Source organism: Homalodisca vitripennis, chromosome 3, assembly GCF_021130785.1.
Source record: "Homalodisca vitripennis isolate AUS2020 chromosome 3, UT_GWSS_2.1, whole genome shotgun sequence".
Taxonomy (NCBI): Eukaryota; Metazoa; Arthropoda; class Insecta; order Hemiptera; family Cicadellidae; genus Homalodisca; species Homalodisca vitripennis.
The window spans coordinates 106,729,443-106,747,259 of NC_060209.1; the positions used below are offsets into that span (position 1 = coordinate 106,729,443).

At 31.9% G+C, this 17,817-nt stretch overlaps 1 protein-coding gene across 1 annotated transcript; it reads right to left on the bottom strand.

Moving 5' to 3' along the window:
- Nucleotides 1-1,078: 1,078 nt before the first annotated feature.
- Nucleotides 1,079-14,943, bottom strand: LOC124357282 (pancreatic triacylglycerol lipase-like). The gene is made up of 7 exons (XM_046808927.1): nt 14,812-14,943; nt 14,102-14,279; nt 9,434-9,579; nt 8,630-8,881; nt 7,379-7,570; nt 7,098-7,245; nt 1,079-1,344 (listed from the first exon to the last, which is right to left on the bottom strand). The coding sequence occupies exons 1-7, from the start codon at nt 14,882-14,884 to the stop codon at nt 1,287-1,289; spliced, it is 1,047 nt and encodes a 348-aa protein (XP_046664883.1). The 5' UTR covers nt 14,885-14,943; the 3' UTR covers nt 1,079-1,286.
- Between the last annotated feature and the right edge of the window lie 2,874 nt (nt 14,944-17,817).

The window sequence follows — 17,817 nt, forward strand, 5'->3', positions numbered from 1 at the left end:
TTAGCCATAATTTACATAATTCAAAGCCATAATATTTATTTATTGTTAAAACCTGAAAATTACAAATTTGCTAACTTTTAGAGTTTGGTCAAGTGGTATAGTGACATTAATAAAGTTTGTTTGTTGTTTAAAGTAATAAAAATGAAATGGCAGGATTCCTTTGAGACATTTATAGTAACTATTTAAAAATGGCATATGTTAGAATTGAAGTTATATAGCTATCAACACTTTTTGTATCATGGTAATTGTAATATAAAATTAATAAAAATACAACTGCCTTTGCTTAACGATTTATTAGATTTAGTTCTAATTATAATACGATAAATATTGTATTTTTAGATTTTTATGGGTAACAATCACTAATTGTAGTTGCTGCTTGAGCTAATTGCAACTAGAACCCCTCGAGATACCCACCAAAATGGTTTTATGAGATATTGGATTAGGTAAATGGACAAGGATTAGGGCTACTTTACTGTCAGTTTCTTTAGGTGACAAGAGTATAAACCATAAAAAACATTATCTCACAATTCACCAGGGTAACAATATTGATCAACGCAAGCAAACCGGTCATACTATACTGCAATGTTGACACTTGTTAGTCCATTCATGCTCTGGTCAACATAGGTAATGACTGAAATTCTCTACGTAATCAGCTTACGATGTTAGTTAAAGTATATAAAGTATGAAGGAAACTCAACTGAGAAAACTCTTGTCTGAGTTTGTTTTAATAATATTGTAATTACTTCATTTAAATTAATAATATGTGGTTCAACATTAACTTACCAGATAAATTAGCCTACACGATACTAATATTTCCCAAAAGGATCTAAAATAAGAGATACAAAATGTAAGAGGAAAAATTAATTATGATAAGTTATTAACTCCGTTTTGGAAGTTACTTTTGGAAGACTATTCACGTTGAAGTAGAGATGTAACATTTAATTAAAAAAAACTTATATAACGCTATTTTTGAGTTAGAATGTTAAGACTTGTTTTATAAACTGTACAAAATCAATTATTCCCTTACAAGTCCACGTATCTGTTCTCTTAACATGGTTAATACGATATAGAAGATAAATACACATAACAACTTTATTAATCATTCATTATGTACTTTACAATTCAAAGCATTAAAATATATGAAAATAATTATAATATCGGTTATACCCTCTGTGTTCAATGCTCAAGTGAAGGAGGATTGTGATCCACAAGTCAAAAGAAACAAATTGACGTGATGAGTCACCGACCAACTGCTCTTTTAGTTCTTTCAGAAGAACCGGAACTGTTCAAGTCTTGACATAAGGGAAGTTGCTGTTTGTCTCCAAGTAGTACAGTCCTGGCAGTCTGTAAAGATCAGACATATTACATTAATATCAGATTCTGGCAGTGGCACAGCTGAGAGTGATGAGATTGGGATTATCGAAAGTCTATACACATACACAATCTAACAACCACAGAAACAATCAGTATTTTCGAGTTATTTTAAGTATAAGTTGTATTAATTAGTTAGTTGCTAACTGTTTGTTTACTTAGTATCAGCGAGGTTAGCGGCCGGAGTTGTTAAACATTATTAATGTATTCTGCTCGTCCTCCTGAACAAAATTATACATGGTTTTAAGGGGCTTAAATCACAAATAAGTTTTTGTTAATAATTGAAATATAAGTGTAAATTTGTGGTTATATTTGTGTGCCGTGCTTCTTGCTATCCATGATTTTCAGCGTTATCTGCTCCCGATAGCTTATCTGAGAGTTCTGTGGTCAGAACAGCTTAGTAAAGCACCAAAACCGTCCCGTGCACTAGCTTTTACTGCCTCGTGTACAACCATCGCGTCCATTACTCGATTGCACAGCGTTGACTTTAATACTGTCAATTAGTATTAAAAGTTATTCAGTGTTTGATTGTGGATTACGTAAGCAATTAAAATATTAAGAAATTAATATATTCCTTTTTAATTGGTCATCGTGTTTTTTCAGGGTGAGAGTATGAGTTCATCGTGGAATCGTGTGCTGTTTTTAAATCGACAAAATATATTTCTATGTGATCTGAAGTTACCGCTTGATATTTAAGTAGCTAGTGCATACATACAAAATTAGGGAGTTGTGGGTTCGTTAGTTTTTCTTATTTATTAAACTTATGTATGTTGTTATACTATTTGTTCGTTTGTATAGAGTTTGGATCGAATTGTTTGCATTATTTTCAAATTTAATTTTTACTCACACCGATAACAAGATTCGCATTATTAACTTATTGCAATCTTTCTTCTGAACAAAGCAACAAAGTTTTAGGGTATGAAATTACAAATAATGATAAAAAAAGTGAAACAAAACAAATAATGATTTGTGCAAGATAGTTGAAGTTATGGTTATGTAAGTTTATAATATTTGTTTGTTTTGTCAAGTTACGTTTCCAAGCTAGCAGTAATGGCCGGACACATTCGTGATCATATCATCTAGAATTTGATCTTTTAGTGATAGGGACTACCTCAAGGGATGTTTTTGGTATGCCACCTTCCGTACTGCCTCGCTCTGATGGCCGGAGGCCATTCTGATATGAACTGTTATTGTTATGAGGTATAAATTGTAAAAAACGCCTTTTATTTCGGTCAAATTCTCCTGATTTAAGCATTATTGCTATTTTACATACTCAAAGTTGGCGTAACGCCTTACGTCAGCAACAGCCAATACGAGGTTGACTTGCGATCGCGTAAGAAGACCACATTACGCCCATAGAACAATATAATATTATTCAGTACGAAAAAATTGGTTCCACTTTGATTGCTTTATTACTTTGTTATTTGTATTTGCACACCTTTAAACCTTATATCGCTTTCTTCAGGAGGACGATAGCAATAGGTTAATAACGCGAAATCATTCTTCTGCCATTTCGGCGGCTCACATTTACCGATTGCTTTAATATGGATTAACTTGTTACGATTTATTTCTCTCGTAGTCTTTGAGATCTCCGTATGAAACATTATGGGGAGAGACTGTTTTACAAATGAAATTATAAAATCTACTTAGAGACAGCGCTAATGTGATTCTGAAGCGCTCATTTCTCTCTTCTCTTGATTGAAAAAGTCTTATAATCACCTCTTGAAGATCTAATAGATTACTCAGACTTAACATGTTCCTATCACTAAGTTTGAGTAAGTGTTTATTGTTATATATGTACGTGATGGCAAGTTCCATTGTATTAATTACAATTTAATTTAATTTGATATGAAATTATGATTTGAATTTGTACTTCACACCTAAGTTTCCATCGGCCAACGATATTTTCGGTCTTAACCAGATATATTGTAGAGCTATTTCAACACAGAGTACAGGTAAGGTTAACATGAAATATGAATGTGGAACTAAAGTCTAGAAAAAAATAATTTCGAAATTATTAAGTTATTATTATTATTCGAAGTTATTTTAAGTTATGTGCCCAATGTAAAAATATGAAATATTTAAAGTCTAACAGAACTGCCAATTGAGAAACCTTCACGCGTTGACATCTACCTTATTAAAATAATTAATTCTTAATTTTTGTTCGGTGATTTTACGTATCTAAAACTATTATTTTATCCACATATAAGGTATCAATCGAAGTATCTTGAAATCTCTACGTGTAAATGTTGTGTATTTAAAATAATCTGACTATATCTTAAGAGCTACCAGAATTCCAATGTTTATCTTGTGACAGTGTGACAATTTGTTTAGTTAAAAACAGCTGATTACTAATATACACATGTTGCTCAGCCAGTTATTATTCTCAATCCACTAAGGAGATCAATACATCAATTAATTGCCAACCGATGAAAAAGTTGCCAACCAAAAAACATTGGACACAATTTATGCTTGTCGTATCCTGTTTTGGAAACAAATATGATTAAAAATAAAAGTCCATAGTAACAGTGATAATGAAAAGCCTCAAAGATTTTTGTGTACATGAGCTTAAAGCTCATTTTCTCCACTCACAATTTTAGTAATTTTCATAAAATCTTGGTGCTATCAGTGAGGAGCATCAAGGTATTAAGGAAATTGAACGAAGATATCAAGAAAGGTGGACCGTAATCATAATAGTGGATTACTTGATGTTGAAAAGGGATAATCCTCAGCACGCAACAGGAAGGGTAGTCAAAGAGATTTTGTCGAGAATAGATTATGGTAGTGTAAGCACTTGTCTCTATGTATTTATTGTGTTTTATTTTTATTAAAATTACGTGAAAATTTTCATTTAATAAAGTATTTAACAGTATAATGTCAAACAAAACATTTTGATATTATTATATAGTTAATTATTTCTAAGATCTACCTATCCATGTTCTGTGAGAGAGATGATTTACATATTTTAAAAAAGCTCTGAAAAACATATATAAATTAGCTATAGTATCAAAATCTTTTTAACAATAGTATGGAAGACCTTTTGGACGTGCTGAAAGAATATATAAAAATGTAACAAAACTTTTTAATAGAACTATTTCTTATTTTTTTTGATAAGCGTAAGACAATACTCTCCCGGTGATTGAGCGGAAAATTTGATTTGTTTGTTTGCTCTTGTGCCCACACAATAATGGTTGGACCGATTGATTGGATCAGCTACAAGATTGAAAATTTGTATGAGCATTCGAGTTTGGCAACTTAAGCTTCATGGCAGGCTCTTGTGGACTGAGGTTTTCTTTGAAAAAAAAAAATAAATAAATGGACATAGATCATTTAAATATCGAGATTTGCTATAGAATTTGTTTGTAAGTAAAGTTTTGAGAGTAATTATACTACTAATTTCTGTCCATTTCGTAGTTAATATTGCACAGTGTAAAGTAAAGCAAAAACTGAGGTTTTAGAAAAACACTTTATTTATTGTAAAATATCTACGGAAAGTTTGATATGCATTAGTTTAAGGGCATTCTATAACAATGAAAATCAGTTAGTACTAGTATAGCCTATTTATTTATATATTTTAAAAAAAGTAATTGTACACACGTTGAATAACTGTCACAAAGATGTATTTTATTTTGGGTACGCATTTAGGGTGCAATACGAGTTTTTAAGATATATATATATCTATACATAGCATACATACATAGGATACATATGGATATATATCTTAAAAACTCGTATTGCACCCTAAATGCATACCCAAAATAAAATACATCTTTGTGGCAGTTATTCAACGTGTGTACAATTACTTTTTTAAAATATATAAATAAATAGGCTATACTAGTACTAACTGATTTTCATTGTTATAGAATGCCCTTAAACTAATGCATATCAAACTCAATATATATATATATATATATATATATATATATATATATATATTATATACATATCTTTATAATAATAAATATATCTATAATACCTAATATATCTTATATAAATATATATATATCTTAATAATTAAAATATCTAATAATAATTCTAATAATGCCTCATAATAACCCGGCAAGTGAGAGATCCGGGTTCGACTCCCGGCGGAGCAAGTACTTTTTGTGATTCAATGTTTATTCAAATTAAATAAGGCCATTTATACAATTTAATGTAAAATAAAAGTCGTTTGACAGGTATTTGGTCTTCCGATCATATGTTAGTTTGCTTATTTCAAACGCATATGTGACAGATACGGCCAAATACAAAATAATTGAATCGGAAAAAGTAAGCGCTCTGTGGTGTAATGGTAGCACATTCACCCGGCAAGTGAGAGATCCGGGTTCGACTCCCGGCGGAGCAAGTACTTTTTATGATTCAACGTTTATTGAAATTAAATAAGACTATTGCCATTTATACAATTTAACGAATATACATGCGCGCACACACACGCACGCACACACACACACACACACACACACACACACACACACACACACACACACACACACACACACACACACACACACACACACACACACACACACAAACTTGCTTTACTTTACACTGTGCGATATTAACTAGGAAACAGATAGAAATTAGTAGATATATATGATATACCTTAGGTATTGACTAATAAGTAGTTGCAACAACGTCTAGTTTATTTCTAGAATTTGGTAACTATAATATTAAAACTTTAAATATAGAGTTTGATTTTTATTTACAAACAATGTCCGTATTTTTCAAATACATTGCAGTTTAATGGTAATGAGGATAGGCCTATATCCATGCGTACAGTGGAAAATAAAGAAATCACGCATCACAACATATCTTTTTTGGAACAAAAGCGTTGAAAACATAAAGTGAAGTCTTAAATTTTGAATTAGAATGAGAAAATACAAGTGAACTGGTACAACTTAGTATTTCGTTCTACAAATCCGTAGAGAAAGAAACACATGTAGCAATGGACATCTAGTCTATGGGTGTTGATATTTTTCATGAAGAAAATGTGTCTTCCAATGTTACACAGAATGACTTATGGTTTTTCGAGCGAAAAATTTAATATGAAAGAGTCTAAGTAGTAATTCTAACGAAGACAAAAAGAGCAAGACCCTCTCTCGACGATATAAAAACTTACACAAAGATTTATCTTTTTATCGTTCTATGCATTTATAAAACCTCCATGTATCTTGTACATTAATTTCCATCACCAAAAATATTGTCTATTGTTTTAATAAATATATGTTTTTATTATGGAAAGATAATTATCTGTATTTGGTAGAATATATATATTTAGCATATGTCGTAATGTACAAGAAAACCTGGACTGCAACGCATATGACAAGCCAGGACACATATACAGTATAGGAAATATCTACATTTCTTAACATCTATTTCACTAATAATTTACAAATAAAACAACTCTAATGAAAGTTAGATGTTATAAAAAATACAACTAAGAATAGTTCATATTATTTAAAATAAAACAAAGGAACCGACCCACTTACATCCAATGCAAAAATTTGTGAAAACCACTAAACAATATGATAGATTCATTTTTACCATGTTATCTATGATGCAAACGTGAAACCTCCCAGCCTGATTTGTTTTATTCGAGATAAATAAACGGTGAAAAAGTTGGTGTTTCAACTTTTTGAACACAATATAATTGGTAATTCAGCAAATGTACCCATGCGATTTACATCCGGAATTTGAATATAAAACTGTTAAAAAAACAAACTTACGAGTATTTCGCACGGTCTCCCATGAGTCCTGTTTGGCCAGAGCATCGGCGGCGCCTCATGTCATCGATGGAAGCACAGGAGCGGGCCGTGAAGTTGTTGGTCAACGAAGCGGAGAAGTAACGGTAAGACCGCCCATGACTACAAGCTCCTAGGTACCAGAGAATAGAAACGGGTTTCATATTATTAATATTATCATCGCATACTTGTATTTCTAAATTATGTGAGACTGTCTCAAATTTAAGCGTGAGTATAGTCTTGTAAGAAAATTGACTAGAGCTTACCGGTAAAGTCCCAGTGACATCCAGGTTGAGAAGCAGTGCCACCATTGGGGTAGAAGTCGAAAGAACAGAGAGGCTGGTAGAAGCCAAGATAGCCTCCGCAAGTGTGAATGCAGTCTACTAGGGCAGCGTCCGAAGGGTCAAGCCGTCTTGAGGGCTCACGGTTCGAAAACAATGGAAGGGCCGGATCCAAACCTAGAGCAATGAGAAAGGGAGGTCTCGTAAAACCTTAAAGCCATGAAAATGTAAAACATGATTGCAAAATCCATTTGAAAACTTGTTAATTTCTCTGTTAAGTTTTTTTTTCATCGGAGGACAATTAAATTTGTTTCAACATGAATAAGTTATGTTTTGTTATATTCAACTACATCCCATTGTATTATATTATATTACCTTCAACAGAACTCCATTATATCAGAAAATTAAACTAATAATGATTTGTTAGGTTGTGTAGACAAACAATTATAGTGATAACTGTATAATTTTCGATATTAAAGTATTAATTGATGTATTTCGTATTTGGTTGAGTTAGTCTGATAATTAAAAAAAAAAAATAGTCACAGCCTGTCAAAATGCATTTGCCAACATCTGGAAAATATATAATTTTTATCACTCCATTCAATTATACTATTCCAGTTATTATAAGTATTTACATTAATACTAAGGGATTATTATAATAAGAGGCATAAACACTGAAAATAAGGATAAGAACATTTAGAGTACGTATACGAAAAATGGTTAGAAGGAATGATCTTATACTTTTATTTTTAAAAACCTAATAGCTATAAGCTATATTTTAGTGAAAATCAAGATATTTTCTTAAATAATATTTGACTAAAAACATGTCAATTTTTTAGTCATGAATCGTTACAAAACATGTCACACCCTGAAATCAAAATTTATGTTAATTCTGTAAAAATTCAAAATTTTTATTTGTTGTAATTTTTATTAGGTGGCCTTGATTAAAAAATTACTCAAATTTTCTGCTTTAAATGTTTATAATATCACAACTCCTCCTGTACTGAAATACAGTATTTTCTGGCTTCAGAGAAAGACTAATACTTTGAAAATATTCAAAACCCAATCATACCACCTTAATACTACTGTTAAATATACAGGTCGCGCACATTGGATTATGATATAATAATATGTATATGCATACAGTATAGCTATAACTGTTTCAATGAGTTTTGCCCAACACTGACTCAGATATCAGATGTATTAATGGTGACATTTGTGCCAAAATCAGCTGACCTGTGATACGTTGGATGACGCCGGAGGAGACGCTGTTGCTTGCGAATGCCGCGACGTGAGCTCCAAGGCTGTGACCGACCAGGTGGAAGTCCTTTAGTGCAGCACCTGAAGATATCACCAGCCAGTCCACCAGCTGACCCACCAGCTGGCCCCACGGCTGTGTGTGTTGGACCGCTTCCACGTACCAGGGACCCTCCGCCAGCGCACCCCAGTCCACCGCCAATACGTTCACATCGTAGTGGTTCAGATAAGCTAAAACAGGTCAGATAAGGTCCTACAGAGTCTAGTATTTGATGTATTTTTCAGAAGAATATCTCAATTCAAACTTGTGTGATGAAACACGTCCAGGATATTTTGTTGTCTAGGTTTGACGTGATTTGGAGAAAGCAAGGTGAATGTTGTTTCCATAGTCAATTAAGTTCTTGTAAAACAATTATAAGAAAACTTACAGGTTGGTGTATGCTTTGAATTTATCTGACCGTACTTCTTAGAGTATCTTTACAATTTATTAAAATTAAGTATTGTGATCTCTTGAAATTAATAGGTTGTAATTAGGGTTATTTTCCTACGGTAATGTCATTTTTCGTAAAGAACTTTTGCAGAACAAAAAATTTGTGCACTATTATTCGGTATTACTCGACGTTTTAGGTTTATAAATAGTTTAAGAATATGGTTCTAGTTATTTTTAATATACAAAATAAACTAATTAATGTACTAATATGTACCTGGGCAGTATAAGCCCAATAAAACTGATAACAGTTTAAATATATTTATTTGTTTTATTTATTTAAGATGTTTAATCACCTTCTCGCATAATTTGCACTGAATCCGACCGGAAGTTGGTCCAGAATCCATGAATTAAGATTTTGGTGGGCCGATTTGGTTTGAAGGTTGATGAGTTTAATTTCTTCATATCGTTTATTGTCAACTGGTATGCACTGTTATATTCCCTGAAACATTTAAGCAACAGTTATCTTGAAAATTATCTCGTAAAACAAAACAAACAGATTATTTAATATAGAAAAATGTGCCAACAGCTTTAATTTTACTTATATATTATAGTTGTATGTTATATAAATATTAGAGTCTAAACATGACTGAAATGTGTCTGACAATGTTTAATAACGTTAAAGGTAATATCTGTAAAAAAATCGATTTGAATAAAGGTAGTGTTTAACCTAATATTTTAAAATGCCAGCTGTTCTTGTAAGTAAACATATACTCGTACATTATCTAAGACTAGCTAAACTATATTGTAACTCAAATATATAACCATTTAAGCTAAATAAAAATACTTGGTATATTTGTATTATGTTTGGTTCTATTGATAAAGGTTTTGCATACTCTAAAGAAATTAACATATCACGTGAATAACAAATTTCCCACCCATCAAAGTTCAATGTTTTCAATACGGAAGCTCCTAAACATTTGTGTTTGTTAAACACAATAAGTCTGAATTATTATTACTAGGATAGACTGCTAAAGTAGAAAAGTCTACGTAATAGCCTTCGCCTATATACGTTTTATTTTTAACAATCTAAATTTTATTTTAATCAACTAGAAGTCACTATAATATTCCCATTAATTTTCCGAAAATTTTCATTCGACCACTTTATGAATTAGCCTGTTTTAAATCCAAACGCGTTCTTATTTGTACTCTTTCGTTTTATTTGATAGATTCCAGAAACGTTTCCTCTTACAGTGATGAACATACAAATATAAAATGCGTACAAATCTGCGGCCAAAATTCCTCCTTTGCATACAATTTAGCCGTTCCGTGTGATAATTTATTGGTTACTTCAGCATAAAGTAAATATATGATTGATTTATAGTATTTTTTCATTCAAAAAGATAGGAATACGCCACACCACGTGTCACATAACAGGCTTCGCTGAGATTGCATGCAAAATTTCAAGTCTATTTCCAATTCTATTCTAAAGATGTTATGCGGACAGACAGACAACTGTACAGGAAAACATATTTACATCCATTTGAATCAGCAAAGAGAAACTGTGTGTTTTGTGAGTGATAGACTTCAGTCACGCATAGCGAAATTCCTTGGTAGGAAATGCACCATCGTAGAACGTTTTCTTGTGTATGCCTAAATGAATTTTCATGCAAAATGTAAAGTCAATAAATAAAACCTTACTCTAGATATCTTGGCACATAATACAGTACAGTGCTTATCCATTAGTTTATGTTCCATTGCAGTGTTTAAATAATGGAAGTGCCGATGAGTTAGGAAGGATATTACAAAGCAAGAGTGCACTGAAATCAAAACTTGTTACCGAATTTTAACACTGACTTGCCACTCCACCATATTTTATTTTACTCTATGAATAGTCTACATCCACGTGTTAATATGTCACTTATTAAAGTTGTATGGTTATACGCAGTTTGTTTATAAGTTTATTTTTCTGCTATTTTCTCGTTACTCCAATGATATCCAAAGACCAATGTAAACATATTTGCTAACACTCAGCCAAAATATAAGTTTAAAGTTTACGTATGAAATCTATCTAGATATATCTTGCCATGTAATACTTTCAAATTTTGGTCCATTAAATTTTGTTTCATATCAGTGTTTAAATAATAAATAATGTATATGTTGGGGTAGTTAGGCTACATATGTTAATATGTCACATATTTGAATCTCTTATGCGAGTATTGAGTTTGTTTACAAATGTATTTATTCTGATATATTCTCGATGCTACAATAGTTACCCATAAGACCAATGTAGAAAATTCGCTAACGCTCAACTAAATATCACGGAGTGACATTTACCATAATCGAGCTCAGTGTTGCTTTTATAGAAATAAAGCTTCATGTAAAATTATAAGTCTATACGTTATTTCGTTATATCGTGCCGACAAACAGAAAGACAGAAATGAGATGTTTCCAGCTTCTGGTGTTATAGGCTTTGCTATCGCACAGCTAATACAAATAACAAGATTTTTGTAAATAATTAGCAAATTACAAAAGAATCAATTATAAAGTTTATACATTGAAATTCCTTGAAATTCAGGACGCAATTACATTTTTATAACAAGGTAGAAGTAAGTCACACCACGTGTTACAGGTTTCGCTGAGGTTCCATAACAGTTTTCGAGTAATAACAGCACCGATATTAAAATTTCATCTACTGAGTTTGTTTAAAAATGTATTTATTTTGAAATTTACTTCGTTTTCGAAATTTCGTGCGGGCAGACATACAGTTTGGCAGACGAAATGAAATTTTCCCGGTACCACGAGTGATAAGCTTCGCTAACGTTCAGGCATTACATAGTGGTTTTGATATAGTAGCAGTATACGAGAGAAGATAATATTGTGTCATCCAATGCTAAAATCTGTTGCCACTTGGAATGTTGTGGATGCGCGCTATGTACGCACAGCAGTAACGACAGAAACTAAGATTATAAATTTATTACAGAACATTATAAAACATGTCAGAATGAAGATAGAATGGCCTTTAAGTATTCATACAATGTACTATAACTTTTTTAATCGTACTATAAGATTTAATAAGATTATAACTCTAGGCAAAAGATTTAGCATAGTTGGTTATATACAAATCGGTGAGCACTTCGCATAAAATTTCTGCCACACAATCTTCATACGGATGCAGGATCTATTCTTGTATAAATTAAAATTAAAAAAAATGGCAGCTGAAAAACATAATTACGCATGACTATTCGCAAAAATGTACAAATTAATTTTGAATTGAATTAAATCAAAGTATTTAGTTACACGGTTATTTAGTTTAATAGGTGTAGCTAATAACCTAAACTTTTACTGGTTTTACTAGTTTAGAAGTGCTCAAGTTGTAATCCGTTATCTACATCTCGCAAAATTTCCTCGCAGATGATTGAATGTATTGATATACTTTGCTACATATATTAATAGAATATATTAATATTCTAATATATGCAGTAACCGGCATATGTATTTACGTTTTTCGGCTGTAATTTTGAAACAGAAAAAGATAAAAAAGTTTAAATACAACAAATTTTAATTTTTAAATAATTGATATACAATTTATTTGCACGTTGCTATTGAAGAATCTTTTGACTTTTAAGCTTTTTAGTATTCTTGAAAAACACAATTAAAGTTCCCTTTCCACAATGTTATTTAAGAATAGCTCAATGAATGAGCTTGGGGAAAAGTTTGGTGCTTCTAATGTACGATAAATATACCTTTAAATAACTGTATCGCACGACACATGCTTATATTAAAAAATTCCCCCACAATGCACTCCTACCCCTAATCGTGCCATTGGAGCATTTAAAAATTAAAATGATTAAATTGTATTCTGCGTAATAAAATAAGGGAATAATTAAAGGAAAAGTGCCCAGGCTAGTTTGTGCGAGAGCTATACATACCGCACGGGTGGGCTGTCTCACTCTGTACAATAAATTACATTGATTGTTAAATGCAAATCTACTTTTGTAGTAATGTAGTATTTTTAAAACCATCCATATCTCATGTATTATATGTGTGTGTGTATATATATATATATATATATATATATATACTAATAAAAATACTATTTTTATAGTGTCAAAACTGGTTTTAAGAACTAATAACTTAGATCGTTCTTAGCATTTTAGATGATACCTAACATTGGGAGTGTTACAACAGTCCACTACAGTGAGCTGTGGTATTGGGAGGTCATTTATGTAAAAAAATCATGTTATTGTGCATAAAATGTATATATTAATCTATTGTAAGTTGTAATAGTGAATACATATCAATCACAATATTAGTCCTAGTTAATGCAATAATTCATTTAATAGATTTATCCGCGGCTTGCCCTAATTCCAACACTGACTAAGCTTAACAACAATTCGTATACGTTTTCTGATAGTTCTACCATATTTTTACCTCGTAATGAATTCATAAAGGGGTTTTCGCCAAACGGTTAAATTTGTTGTTTACATCTGATAAGTTGGTTTTTTTTATTTAGACTGAAGAAAGAAAAGAAGTCGGGATTTCGGGATTTATATTAAGAAAGCATAAGCTTTCTTCATAGGTTTTTTAAAATAATTAAGTTACTTATCGTAAAGATAAACTAACTTAATTGTTTATATGTTACAGCCCTTAATGCGTTACGATTGTATAATTTGTTATTTATTTCCATTGTCTGTGTCATAGTATTTTCTCCGTACATTTAGTTGACTAAATATAAATTTGTACCGAGTTATTCAATAAAACAATTCTAAAATCAATGAAAATTGTGATTTCTATTGCAACAATCCATTAATTTGATACACATTTCCCAAAGTACTTTATTTTTGAAACTGTTAAAACTATTAGATTATAAACGGTTCATAAATTAATAGTAACACACAAACTTGTGTCCTTCAACAAACAAATCAGAACAGATGAAAATGTATACACATTTACTAACACACAAGTAAAATTAAATGACACATTACTTGTAAAAACAAAAGGATGGAATTGCATGTACTTACCGAGTGTACAGGAAATAGAAGACATTATCTTTTACATCTGCAAAATTTCTAAAATTCTGCGGAGGTCTGCCAGTCAGGTACACCTGGACTGTTCTACCATAATCGTCAACCATCCACATGGATGTCATGTTAGGGTGGTATTGGAGCTGACCTCGTACTGCAGGTGCCTGGGTCTCATCTGTAAACCCAGCTCACATTATTGAGTCAGCTAAAACACAGCTCGGTATCGTTATATTTTGCCACGGTGTGTTTATATGAAGCAGTACAATTCTACTAATAACCTTTGCAGAAGCACCTTTTGATTTAATAAACAATTAGTATTAAAATATAACTGATACATTTTATTTGCATAGTAATACAAATGCTTTTCAATTTGATTTGTATATCTAATTTCTCACAAAGCACAAATTTAATACTTCAGATACTAATTTTATTTAGTATCTTGGAGGTATACATTTAGTAGAAGAAACTGTAATATATGTTGCGAAAATCAACTAAAGAATATACATTCTAACATGACAAATGCTTGTAGAAATACACATCTGCAAAAGAAAATATTATTAAACATTGCAGAACTATAAATAATGGAGTGACTGCTTGTAAAACGTCTTGCGCGGAACAAAAATACTTCTAATATAGGAGTATATATAGACATACAGCAATTTATTACAAAAAACACCAATATTAGTTAACATAGCTATCGATCATACCTATAATAGGTAGCACCGCTCCCCAGACAACAGGAAATGAACAGTAAACTATAAAGATCGCCTTGGAAATCATTTTGAGACTAATGGAAAGCGGTCAATTACGCTGGCTTTATACACTCGATTATAAAACGGAAGCAATCTTATCGCAGACAATTAAGTGTCAGAGCTATTTCAAATAACCTCCTGAGGGATTTAGGCAGTTAATACTTTGTTTTGACATTGGGATCTGTTATAGCTCTGGGCTAAAAATGCGACAATCTCCCGCACAGCGATGTCATTGGCAGGTGATTACACAGGATTTGTTTATCAAAGAGAACGAATAAAAGTACAATACCCCTTGACATGACTTGTCAGTTTGTAAAAGTCTTATCTTTCAGTTGAGCCTCGTCAAGAACGTCTGAGTTTTAAGTTTTGTTTTCATTTAATGTTTTGAGAGAACTAGCAAGTTCGTCTGATTTCGATGTCAACAATCGGATACCACTAAGTTATAGGTGATGTTTTTATGAGTAGCCATTAATAGAATAGTAGGGTCTTAAAAGACTTAAAGTGGAGTGGGGTATTATCTATAAAGCTCTGTTACGTGTTTGTATTTACGTTTTATGGTCGAATTAAATGTTCTAATATTAATAATAATTATTATTAGTAAGAAATTACAGCAGGTAAGAAAGTTTAGCACGCCATTTTCTACGGGCGGAATAATGAAGTAAGTGTAACCGACCAACAATATTTATGAAAATTTACACATATTGTATTGGTCAAGTGACCCGACTCAATTCACAGGTGCAAATGTTGTCCGGGAAATGGGTGCAGATCACGATATTTTTGTACTCGTAGTTTCCAATTCTACGGGCAACTAAGATGGGGTGGGCTGCGTCTTAATATTCATCAGTGGTCAAATTAACTGTGGCTTATATTTGGCGCATAATTAGGAATACTTATTTTCTTCTTCATTGCACCACTTGCTTAGGGATCAGGCACAATTCACAAAAATTTACAGTACCAAGTTGCGTAACGATATTTTGCTGCACAAGCTAACAACTATATTAACAAAAAAAGGACAAGTCTAAAACAATATTCTATATTTATAACGTACCGTTCACATTTGTCTCGAGCTCCTGCGGAATGACGTTAAAAACTATAAAGGAATAGACTATAATTTTCTGTTCCGTCCAATATATAATGTTTGTATTACATATATGTTATATCAGTTATGAATACATTTATGATTGTTTACTACTTAATCTGTGATATGAACACAATTAATTGTAGAATCCGCACAGTTCCTATAATATATGCAAGCCAATCCTGACAGTGCCATATCAAGCCAGTTGCAAATATAAAATGTTTAAGTCAACTTTTTTGAGTGGCAACATTGAGCTTTATTAAAATTAATATTCCAAAGTGCAGAAAACAAATCAAAACAAGTCCACTTTTTTTTTTAAAGTGGATATCTAAATTAACAATGCAACAAGCAACACCTAAAGATGTAAAATTATACTGACGTGTGATTATGAAAACATTTAATAGAAGTAGGCCTTTTGATATTACCGTTAAGTCAGCATTCTCAAGTTTCATTTTATGTCTGTTCAGGTAACTGATCAATTTTGGATCGTGTATATTTCCAAATACATTTGAAATGATATAAAATATCCAATATCTTTGTTCGGAATTTTTTAAAAGATTTTAAAATTTTCCATTATGATTACGACTGAAGTGTTCACTTATTCACAATTCCCTTTTGAATATTATAGTGGAGACTAAGTAGTACTTATATAACGTCACATATTTTATCCCATATATTATGAAATACCATAAATTATTCTTTAACACATTTTGACCATTTATGCTACAAAAGTCCAGATTTTTCATGATAGTATTGAAGGAATTACCAGCTTAAGAAGCTACTCTCAAACCAGTTTCATACTAAATTGAACTAAATCAGCTTCACCTGCAACCTTACATCTTCAGTTTCATAGAGTCACTGAGATTCGTTGCAGCCATTGGAAACGATACGAGTCTCAAAACACTATCGGTGATACTCGTATATCCGTCATCCCTACGGACAAGCTTCAACGTGGTACCCGATTTATTCGCAACCCACCCTATCTTCCCGTACAGTAAGCACAGGATACACAACATTTTCCATCACCAACCGTTTCATTCGATCATCAAGGCAAAATCAAAAATACACATATTACCAGGCAAGCAAAAAATTGAGATTATATTGTACCGTAAATTAGTTAATAAAATTTCATATAATGTAAATTTCGCAACCTAGTCAGCCAGTATAATTTAATATTATTTTTATCCAATGTTCCGGAACTACATTATCGGCGGAGTAACTACCTAATTGGCACGCGGATGAATATTTTCTTCTAACCCTTTGTAGCAGCCCAACTACGTGACCGATCAGACCTCACGCGCTTTGTCCGTAAGTAAAATTTATCTTTTCGTATTATTAAATTAGCCCTTTGATGCCCAAACATATAAAAATGAATGTAACGTAAAGTAAAGTTGTAAATAGTAAAGTAACTTACCCTTGAAGATCTTTTATTTGTTTGATTGAGATAGATAAAAGTTGTGGCGTCATCCTTATGCCGAACACGTTGTTATAATAGTAATTTATATTATTAAATGGCTAATACCGTCGCGAATTTGTTTTAGGCGAGTTCACGTAGCTGATGTATCTCACGTGTTGTTTGAGTAGATGGCTACAACTTTCCCAACTCTACTCCTCTTCTAGAAATAACCGTTCTTAGACTACAGCTTCAATGTCTCGTGCCAAGACGCCGACACCCGGGTTGTGAGTCTACATATTGCGAAGGGAAGTGAAGTCTTATTGTTTTATAAAGTAAAACATCGTAGGCATAATTCCATAGAACATTGGATATTTTAGGCCCACCTAGAAAATATACTTTTTTAGTTCTTGTATTCTAAATGGCAGCAACGTGGCAAGGCATATATTTAATTTACCATCCAAAAGTGGTGCTTGTAAGTTTCACAAAT